The 10,919-nt window shown below is 38.8% G+C and overlaps 1 protein-coding gene and 1 long non-coding RNA gene across 3 annotated transcripts; both read right to left on the bottom strand.

The window, feature by feature from the left end:
• Nucleotides 1-1,403: 1,403 nt before the first annotated feature.
• Nucleotides 1,404-6,511, bottom strand: LOC108410715 (5-hydroxytryptamine receptor 7). The gene is made up of 2 exons (XM_017681938.2): nucleotides 5,721-6,511; nucleotides 1,404-3,020 (listed from the first exon to the last, which is right to left on the bottom strand). The coding sequence occupies exons 1-2, from the start codon at nucleotides 6,194-6,196 to the stop codon at nucleotides 2,270-2,272; spliced, it is 1,227 nt and encodes a 408-aa protein (XP_017537427.1). The 5' UTR covers nucleotides 6,197-6,511; the 3' UTR covers nucleotides 1,404-2,269.
• A 2,047-nt stretch (nucleotides 6,512-8,558) lies between these two features.
• LOC108410716 lies at nucleotides 8,559-10,624 on the bottom strand. Of its 2 annotated transcripts, XR_005131325.1 has the most exons (6): nucleotides 9,557-10,624; nucleotides 9,348-9,437; nucleotides 9,154-9,256; nucleotides 9,009-9,056; nucleotides 8,876-8,924; nucleotides 8,559-8,741 (listed from the first exon to the last, which is right to left on the bottom strand). It is a non-coding gene; the product is annotated as an uncharacterized LOC108410716 (long non-coding RNA). The 2 variants fall into 2 exon arrangements; XR_001856504.2 differs by having other exon boundaries at nucleotides 8,876-9,056.
• Nucleotides 10,625-10,919: the final 295 nt, after the last annotated feature.

Here is a 10,919-nt window from a genome sequence, read left to right as displayed (position 1 = left end):
CCAGGTCCTTTGCTTGTCACAAAACAGAAAACTGTGACATTGTCCAAGATGCTTCCACTTTGGAAAAGCATTTGTCTTTTCTGACTTGGTGGCTTAAACAGCAAGTCGACTGGTTTTTATTGAAGGGCAAGACTTTCCCCATAATGCCATTATTGGGCATTACAAGTTTTCCTATTCATATTTCAACCAGTGACCAGTCTCCTTTATAATGTCTCTGAAATAACTTGTCAGTTTCCATTGCACCAGTGAAATGTCCACTATGGGGTCTGGCTAAAATTGCTACCATGATACATTAAGTGACAACTCACGTTTTAGCCATATAGTTTGATCAGTTTGAATATGGACCATGAACATTAATGTTCAACAGTAATCTTGTATTACTGCTATGGGGGTATAATACTCTTACATGTGTTGCAAAGATTTTTACCCCCTAAAGAGAACCATTGAATTTGACATTTTGGTAGAAAACATGGGCCTGTTACACGACCACCTATAGACAATTTACTAAGGAATAAACATTTGCCTTCATTGAAAAGTCACATGCACATACAAACCCACATACAAAGACTTGCAAATGTATTATTGTCTATAAACAATCTTATGTCAGACAACTTAAGAATAGATACGTACATTATACTGTGCTATATAACTGCTTAATGGGATTTCTTAATGGGTTTTTAGTCTCAAAGTTTAATCACTGTACTTGATATATTGGTAGGAAATATGAGCCTATTACAAATATCTACAATATAGCCATACCAATGACTGTGAAACATTTACTCTGTGAAAAATCTTCTCCTTCATTAAAAAGTATGGCTGGAATAAAGTGAGACATCTGGTGAATCCTTAGAATAAAATGTGTTTCATTTTTTTCATTTGAGTTGTACTTAAGCCGCAGCGCTTGGAGAGAACCACTCTGGCAATAAACAATTCATCAAAAAAGAAAGCTTCTCAGTGTAAAAGCTTTGCAAAGTCTCCTTCATTGTCACATTAGTCCTTCCCTACAATCTTAAAAATAAAGGTGCCACAAAATGTTCTTTGAAACAATGGCACAGAGGGTTCTTTTGGGTTCCTAAAGAAGTTTTCAACTGAGATTGTTGCAGAACCATTCATTGAAAATGTTTCTTCATTTTCTGTTGGTTCCACTGACGACTCTATTCATCGATTTGACCCAAGTGTCAGGTGATGCTGGCTGAGCATTAAAGGTTTATTGTTATTCAATATGCAACATCTAACTCAAACAGTAAACATTAGGTATTACAGTACTATGGTGCCAGTTACCTGTGTAGTGAGGTTTTTATTACACACCCAGCACTCCAGGCTCCCTGAATAAAGCCAGAATAGTAATGAAAGCAGGATATTATGCAGATGTTAATGTAGCTTAAATGTGTAAATAATCCTTAATTTTTACAAATTTGTGTAGCTTATTGACATAACATGAAACAAATATATAAAAATTTCACACAGGTTGTCGTTGTTCATGTTCTGTGCCCAGCCAAACAAAGGAGGCAGTGTGATTGAAGCAGACAGGAGCCATACCGACAGCACTATCTTGGCCATACACTTTCCACTCTGTCTCACAGGATATGTCAGTGGCTTTGTTATCCCGAGATACCTACATAGGGATGGAAATGAGAGAGCTTTTCTATTGGAATCACCTCAAAACATGTTACATTTTTGCACATACTGTTCTAAAATTACGGAGAAAAATATGGACCATTCTATTGAAAAAATCTATTTCAAAAAAAGTAAATTATACGTTCAGGCCTTTGATAATTATAAGGATCAAATTATGATTTATTTAAATGCAAAGCATTAATTGAACTCTGACCCCTAAATCTTTTAAAGTGAAGTTGAAAGATTTAGATTTAGATTTAGTTACGTGTTTAAAGTGAGGTTTTCACAACACACCCTGCGCTTCAGGCTCCCAGAATAAAGTTGGAACAGTACTGAATGCAGGACGTTATGCAGATGATAATGTAGCTTAAATGTGTAAATAATCCTTTATTTTTACAAATTTACGTATCTTATTAACATAACGTGAAACTAATATATGACAATTTCGGCATGTATCTGGGAAACAGCTTGGGTGACTATTGACTCTTCCGACTTCTTCAGCTATTAGTACTGTTAGTGTAGTAGCTTCAGTTCTAAACTAAAGAACACCTTGGTTGATCAGTTGCATTTGGGCTCAGTGTTTTGCCAAACTATTCCTTTCTGAACACTTTTTGACACCTTGTTTTTAAATATTTATCCCAATAAAAATGACCTACATTGTGACCTCAGGCCTTTCTGCTAGTCTGAGCGCCTCATGCATACTGGCTGCTGAGAGTTTACGGTTGATGTTACGATATCGACAGCAGATGATGTTCTGGTAGGTGGTCCTGAGGTCTCTGTTGAAGAAGGCGTAGATAAAGGGGTTGATGAGGGAGTTGGCATATCCCAGCCAGAGCAGGGTCCTCTCCACCCATAAGGGCACGCAGCTGCAAGTCACGCCGCAGATGAAGGGCCGTGCAGTTGACAACAGAAAGAAAGGCAGCCAGCACACACTAAAGGCCCCCACCACTATACCCAGAGTAGCTGCTGCTTTCTGCTCACGCTTGAAGATGGAGATGTTCCTGCGGTCACTCCTCAAAAGACGAGCAAAGCTTGCGCACTCTTCAGCATCCCTCTGGAGCTTCAGTACGGCAGAAACGCAGTCCACACTGGCTTCCTCGGCCTTAGGTATGATGGCGATGGCATGCTTGGCCACACTTACTTTAGCCGCCCTGTATATCCTGTAGTACATGATTAGCATGACGGACATTGGGATGTAGAAGGCCACAGCTGTGGAGTAGATGGTGTAGCCCAAGTCCTGGCTGATCAAGCAAACGTTGTCGTCGTTCACGTTCTGTGCCCATCCAAACAAAGGAGGCAGTGTGATTGAAGCAGACAGGAGCCATACCGACAGCACTATCTTGGCCATACACTTTCCACTCTGTCTCACAGGATATGTCAGTGGCTTTGTTATACCGAGATACCTACAGAGGGATGGAAATGAGAGAGCTTTTCCATTGGAATCACATCAAAACATGTTACATTTTTGCACATACTGTTCTAAAATTATGGAGAAAAATATGGACCATTCTATTGAAAAAACTATTTAAAAAAAAAGAAAATTAAACGTTCAGGCCTTCGATAATTACAAGGATCAAATTATGATTTATTTAAATGCAAAGCATTAATTGAACTCTGACCCCTAAATTTTAACAAGAATGTAATGTTTACTTTTTCCTGTGCAGTTTTAAAAATATCTTTTGATTTATTTTAAAGTCAAGTTAAAAGATTTAGATTTAAGTTTTAGTTTTAAATAAAAACTTTAAATCAATAACTTTAGTAAGTTTTAATAAGTTATTTTGGCCACAACTGCTTTTTAGAGCAGTGAGACTGCATCCCTGTCCCTCATGGCTAAATGGTGAGCAGTTAGATCTCACTGTTTTGAAGGAAATGTGTCCCACAGTCTGGAAATCTCAAATTGTCGCTATCAAACACATTTGTACAACTGTTCAAAGCTGTGTTTGCCAGTCAGGTACTGACTAGTGTTTTTGAGTTCTGCTCAAAATAAGCTAAAATTGCCAGCAACTACTGAAACATAAAGCTTCGGTAATGGTAACGATCCATATAACACTAAGTTGTACCAATGGAGACGAGTTGCTCTTCTTATTTTGCATTATCTATGAACAAAAACAGGTTTGCTGTGTATTAACATGTCCCAGCATTCATTCATGTTTAGCGGGACACAAACACTGAAGAAAATGATTTGATGTTTTGGATCAATTGTGTACAGCACTTCCACATTAAGAAAACATTACATTAAGAAAAAATGACTTCAGTTACTCGTAACTCTTAACACATAACTGTGTTAATGTGATGCAGGTGACTCATGTAAAAATGATGTACACATCTGAAACAAGTTCAAGAATCAAATTCACTGCAACACTGAAGAATACCGTCTATACTTACCACATAAAATTCTTCACGTGAATTCTGTCTAATCGCTGTGATTGTTATTTTATTTTTTTTATTTATTAATAAAAAGTAAGTGCCCATAAGTGCTTTGTACAGAAGTTTGGAATAACTTGTCATATTAATAAGTGCTATTGTTTTATGCAGTAACAAAATATAAATGTACACTGAAATGTTACTTTCTATAAATTTCACATTTTTTGGAATAAAGATCAAGAAGTTACTAAATTATATTATACTGTGCTTATTTTTTGTCTTTTTATTTTGTTAAATTTTTACAGTCATTTTTTGATCCTGTGTTTTTTATGATTTGATCACCCCTTTTCAAACACAAGGGATTCTGGGCATGAACCTTACTGTGCTTCTGAACATTAAAATGCTTCCTCAGTCATTATGGAATTATCCACAGCTGGATAATTTAGCATTTGTCTAAAATCTTTCAATTTCCCTACTAGTAAGTTGAAGCCTATGATGTTAGTAGTTGCCTTTTAATAGAATGAATTCAAACTGTTTATATTAAAGAAAACGTCAATAAAATATTTGACATCAACGCATGTTTTTCTTTCTGCCTTCTCTGTGCTGTTATGTATTTTATATTACATACATTTTATTACATTCATATGTGGAAATGATGCACATATTTGAATAAAGTCAATTCAGTGCATTACTTTTTTCAGTGAAAACATTGCAGCTGTCAAATCAAATTTATTTTAATATGCTCACTGTTTTTTGTACCAGTCAAAAAGTGAGCAATATATTCACATTAGTGAACTGTATTAAAGTGGGAAATCGTGATTGGTTGAGATATGAACAAAGTTATTCAGAGCAGTTTGATATAAAAAGCTGTATTATAGAGAAGCCTACTGAGATTTGTTTACATTGGTAGTGATAAGAACCAGGTCTACAATGTGAATGTAGCTTTGCTCTGTCATTTGTCTTCTGAATTTTTATATTGCTGCTGTCGGAACAAAACCTTGCATCTCCATTTTTTTGTCAATTTTTCAGTTTTTAACATAATTTGAAAATATCCATGGTCCTTTACATTGTGAATACATTTTGAGAGGAATGGACCAACAGAAATGACCCAAAATGACTGGTTCCATTGACTTACATTAAAAGTAGAGTATGCATTTTCTTCTCCTATAAAGTTCTCCTCTTGGAGGTATGAGGTTTTGCTCCAGGAACAGCGATATGCAATGTTGAAAATGGTAAAAGACCTTTCTCAAAGAGTTTTCTTTAGGTTTCTATTTTGCCTCACAACCCCTGCATGTACCTCTCTTCCATGAATTACTTACTAAACAATGACTGAGGCATCAGGCCATGCATGCATAACCATTTCACATAACTTTGAATTTTCAAAAAGGTTCTATATAAAACCATCTACAACACACTCTCCATCAATCTGAAGAACCATTTCTCAATGCAAAGAACCATTTTGGCATACACATGGTTCTTTGAGTTTTCATGGTTCTATGTAGAACCATTGTCTTTACTAAAGAATCCTTCCAGAACCGTTTTTTACAAGTGTATGACAGCCTATTTCAGATCAAACTACTCTAAATTACTTCTTAGGTATTTAATTATGCAGACACTTTGAAAAATGGGTGGGATTCCCCTTTGACAGTGTGTTTACATGAGCTGGACTCATATAATCACTGTAGGCGAGAATACAGTGGAGATTTGTGTAGTGCAGTCTCAAGAAAAGTGAGATTCACCTGTCTATACTGATCACACAGAGAGTCATTATTGACGCTGTACAACACATCACGTCCATAGCGATGAAGACGTTACAGAAAACGCGCCCAAAGATCCACTGTCCTCCTATGAGGTCAGTGATGCTCACAAAAGGCATCACAGCCACAGCCACGGACAGGTCCGCCACTGCCAGAGACACGATCAGGTAGTTAGAGGGCTGTTTCAGCTTCTTCACGAAGCAGACGGAAATGACCACCAGCGAATTCCCGCAGATGGTTAAGAAGGTGAGCATGGTCAGAATTCCTCCTATGAGCACTTTCTCCGTCTTCCCATAGCTCAGGATTTGCTCTCCACAGCTGGTTTCATTCTCCATAAAACTTGAAGCTGTAGTCGTCGCTGTGTCCTGCGCGGGCCCTACACGCACGTCCAGGATCTTGGACGTCAGGCTGGACATGACAAGTTCCTGCACGCCATCTTCACTCAGGGACGATCTCATTCCGCCAGCTGTGAACTGTCCTGGGTGCTGAAATCGAGCGGCTCGTCCAGTTTACTGCTCATAACGAATAAAGACTTCTGGTACTTTCAAGCATCATTTCCTTCACAGTGGGCAGCGCCTGCCCCTCTGATCTCCTCACATCTCCTTAAGTGGTCACGATACAGCAGCCAACACTGACAACTTCCCACACTGCTCTCCTGCGCCTCAGCGCTGCTTTCCCTGAAGGACTTTATGCGCTGAGTGACGTCACAGCTCCCCTCTGCGCGTCTGCCTCTCAGACGTCGCTTGAATTCAACTTTAGCCTAAACTAAAACATTAAACAGAGACCCAAACCATGTTAAAGCTACACTACGTAGTCTGTGCAGTGAACATGCGGTCGGGTATAATGCGCTCTTCCATGCGTATTAGAGAAGCGCTCGTAGTTTCTTTTGGGAGACTTTCAACCAGTGACTCTACTGCCATCTCCTGGCCGTGTAGAGAATCACAAGATGGTCCATAAAAGTCCAGTGGGTTGAAAATCTTTGTTTTTACACTTAGTCATTTTGGAAGTTTTGTATTTTCCTCATGTATCACTGAAACTGAACACCTGCAAAGATGTTTTAGAGGGGAAAATTAAAAAAATATATTTTTTTACTCTTTCCATTTTCACTTGGATCTTCAAAGCACACCCTTAAAGCAGATTTTTCATCATTTGAAATCATTCATCATTTGAGTTATATTACCAATCCTGCACAGTGACCTCAGACTGAAGACACTACGGGCAATGCATTCTTGGCATTGCAAATAGTTTTGAGTTGTTTGTTTGAGTCAATTGTTTTCCCTTCTTTTTTCTAGTGTGGGGTGGGGAAATTAAGAATAAATACTTGCTAAGATGAAATGACTGTCTGTTATGCTTTCCCTTTGGAATCAATAATAATGATAGCCTAAATGCAGGTCATCAGCTTCTCTGAACAATATATTGTGAAAAGACATAATGCAGGCTGAATGAATAAGGCTGTTGAGTAGTTGAGTATTGTAGCATATCCTGGCACTGACCACGCTGCCATAGGAGAGGCGTGACCATGTAAAGCAGCCATGCAAAGGCACTCTTGCGGGGTGCTGAGCTGGCGGTAGAAGAGACTTTAATGTTGTGTGTCTAAGTTTTTGTTATTAGCTTAACAGTTCAGCAATGTTGGCTGTGATATTCTGTGCTGGGTTGTGGGGCAGTTTGGTGAGTTAGCATCCACTATGAAGGAGAACTGTGTGGTTAGAAGTGAACTGCCTGCTTCCCAGCCATATCAGCAAGTGCTGAGTGATGGTTTCTCTTGCTTTCTGCTTGATAAAAGAGCGTTCACCTCAAAGCACAGTTTCCCATGTCGTCTTCTTTTTCATTGGCACTGCAGTCTGGTTCCTTACTGTGTGACTGTGAAACCACATACTACACTAATGAATTTCTGTTGTTGATATGCTAGTTTTCACATGGTAATAGAACAGTAGCATTTGGACACAGAATTTTCAATATTGCATTTAATTAAAATATAATTTAGTTCACAAAACATTATGACATAAAATGTGGGCCTATATATGAAATATTCAAATATCTGAGCTGAAAATGCATCTTTAACATGTTTGAGATAAACCCCAGTTAAACCTGATATACAGCACCATCTAGTGGCAGATCCATCCATCCATCCATCCATTCATCCATCCATCATCTTCCACTTTGTGCCCAGGGATTGATAACCGCCTGATAAATAATCACCCGATTACTGCTGTAGAGTGGGGGTGAAACAGTTTAGTGATTTTGCTTCTCTAACACATTAACTAAACCTAGTAATTAAGTGATGAGTTGAAGCAGACGTGCTTGAACATGAAAATCACCAAACCAAGCAGGAATCAGGCCCACCAGGACCAGCAGAAATAAAGAAAAAAATATTGGCTTATGATCAAACCTGAGTGAACTCCCTGATGATTTGACTACCAGTTACTTTAATATTCTGCAGAGAAATCACTTTATTTTTGATATTTTTTATTTACACTGTGTGTCAGTGGTAACACTTCCATTAAATATGCTGAGATCACAGATAATCCAACAGTTAGACAAAAAACTGTAAATGTGGTAGCAAAAGTACAAACATCACAAAATGAAGAACATGTGTAGAATCAGAGAGAGAGTGAAGTCTAAATACTTCCGCTTTGGTGATGAGTAGATGTGATGCTCCACTTCCTTACACACTGGTCAACGTTTAGGGTCTCTGGTTATGGAGAACAGTGACTGCACTTGAAAAATAAATAGAGAGAGAGATAGAGTGAGAGAGAGAGAGAGAGAGAGAGAGAGAGAGAGAAAAAAAAAAACATACAAATAGATATAAAATGAAGAAACCATTAAAATAATAAGGAAAAAGTCTAAAGGGTCCTGCAGCTGATTGAAATCCTGGAGGTGGTCCTGGTGGCCTGGGTGAAAACACAGAAGGTGCCGGTGCCTCAAGGGTCCAGGCATCTCTGGAGTCGAGACAAATGAAGTAGCCATCCGGACCAATAGAAACTCCCTAAACACTCTGTTGCTCTGCAAATACACAAAAAGAATTGATGAAAATGTGAAAAACTGACAGTGAACACATTTAAAAAAGGTTCACATAACCAGCAACTCTAATTAAAAAAAAGGTACAATCCAGTACTGAGCAGGAAAGCATCCCGCACCGACAACGTGCAGGTAGATCTTGGCCTCTCTGATGAATGATCCAGTGTGCTGAATGAACAGAGGACATGTTCATGAAAATCAAATCGAACTGCTTCCAAAAGCTTTATAATCCAAGTCATTCTATAGCTTTACTTTGAAGCAGGCCACAGCTCTAGTAGTGGCAAAATGCAGGGGAGGAAGCTGTAAAACAGTGAAAGACATGAGGTTGAAGGAAAGAAACCGTGGCATATTTTTTCCATATTAAAATCATGAATCTATTCCAATGACTCAGCCCTACCTGTAGTGAGAGCACATGGTAGAACTCATTGCTGAGAAATCCACCAGAGCTCAGACTCCAGGCCGCTGTAAATGGCCGTGTGCTGAAGCTTCACTTCCACCAGCTGCAGGAATCAAATAGAAAAATCTTTCATCAGTCTTACTGCTACCTTTGTGGAAACGGGTGTTATAAACAAAATAAAAACTGAAAGGGACCTTTCTGCCACCCGAAGTCCACTCTGAATAAATGGGCACGAACATCTTGTGTGCGTTGTTCATGTCGTGGCAGGTCTGCTGCAGGGATGGCTGTAGAAAACACAATGTTTAGGGGAGACTGTAACATTAATTAAAGCTTAGAAATGTTCATTTAAACAGAGACGTCTCCCAAAGCAAAGACAAGACATGGAAATGTGCTTAATACAGACCAGGGATATGTAGATAGTTTCCTCAAGTCAGCAAGATGATTCTCCACAGCTTTAGTCATTTCACATTGCAAAGAGAGAAAGATTACCTGAGGAATGAAGACAGAGGATAGAAAGATGTTCATTCCTAAGCAAAATGGTCAAATAAAATGTCTAAATTGTTTATCTGTAAACATTTAAATGACCACAGAATAGACTGTGTACCATAAAGAGAAACTGTAATCTTCAATCACCAAATTCTCATGAATGAAATGCAGCGCTGACGTTCAGTTACTGTGGTAACCCCCAGGATTTTAAAGCGTTAGCTTTTGGCTAAAGTCAGTTCAGAGTACTAGCTTCCTTAAAGACCTAACAGAAAACAGATAACAAAATCTAAATTTGTGACTACTGACCAACCAGAAAACGGACTCTCCACTCAGTCAGCCACATGAGTCGTTAAGTATGCTTTCCCCGTTTTTTGTCGTTGCGCTAGAAAAAGTATTTGCTAACGTATCATCGCAAGTGTCGGTCTGTAGGAGCTCCAGAAAAAGCGTCTTACTCTACGGTTTGTCGGTGAACGACTGGTCGATTTTATGGCTTCAGCTTGGCTTGTGTACCACAGGACGTTCTTTCGCCTCAACAACATTACTTTAATTCAAAACATGTTCACGCAAAAGAGCAAAAATTTTAATCGCAGAATTCATTACCCGTCACCGCATTAGCTAAGCTAACAGCAAGATGCTAATGACTCCAATAACCTGAACAACCTCAGACTCTACTGTAAATCCTCACAGTCAGATGTGCTTTTGAAAGTCTGTTCCCTTTACTATCACCTGTAGAAACAGGTGGCTATTAAAATATATACACCTGCTGTAGGCTGAAGATGTTCTGACAAGTTCAGAAAAGGTGGGACATCAGATGAAGTGAGACGAATAAGCTTCCTGCTGCTTTTGGTCTGACAGCTGTGATTCAAGTGAATGACCACAAAAGTGCTGGTCATTCAACATTTGTGTTCACTGTCATGGCATCATTTACGGCATTTGGCTGACGCTCTTATCCAGAGCGATTTACAATTTGATCATTTTTTACACAAGTAGGCCAGGGTGGTGTTAGGAGTCTTGCCCAAGGACTCTTATTGGTATAGTGTAGGGTGTTTACCCAGGTGGGGATTGAACCCCAGTCTACAGCATAGAAGGCAGAGGTGTTAACCACTACACTAACCAACCACCACCACATCATTGCTGTAGGCAGGAGCTTAAGGTCTAATTCCATCATGTGTTTTGTTAGCCGAGGACAAATCAGAGTACTTTTTATTATTCTTTAAAAAAATTATATTTATAACATATTAAGATATTTTGGATGAGGAGATATTGAGAGGAGAAATCAA

This window comes from Pygocentrus nattereri, chromosome 13, assembly GCF_015220715.1.
Source record: "Pygocentrus nattereri isolate fPygNat1 chromosome 13, fPygNat1.pri, whole genome shotgun sequence".
In the NCBI taxonomy this organism is placed as follows: domain Eukaryota; kingdom Metazoa; phylum Chordata; class Actinopteri; order Characiformes; family Serrasalmidae; genus Pygocentrus; species Pygocentrus nattereri.
Note: the sequence above shows the minus strand (reverse complement) of the source record. Positions and strands in the feature narration are given on the sequence as shown.

Excerpts from the sequence above, each read along its gene's own strand:
- LOC108410715 (XM_017681938.2), bottom strand. The coding sequence starts at position 6,196 with ATGAGATCGTCCCTGAGTGAAGATGGCGTGCAGGAACTTGTCATGTCC. Across the intron at positions 3,021-5,720 it reads TGTGTGATCAGTATAGACAG|GTATCTCGGTATAACAAAGC; the intron begins GTGAATCTCACT and ends ATCCCTCTGTAG.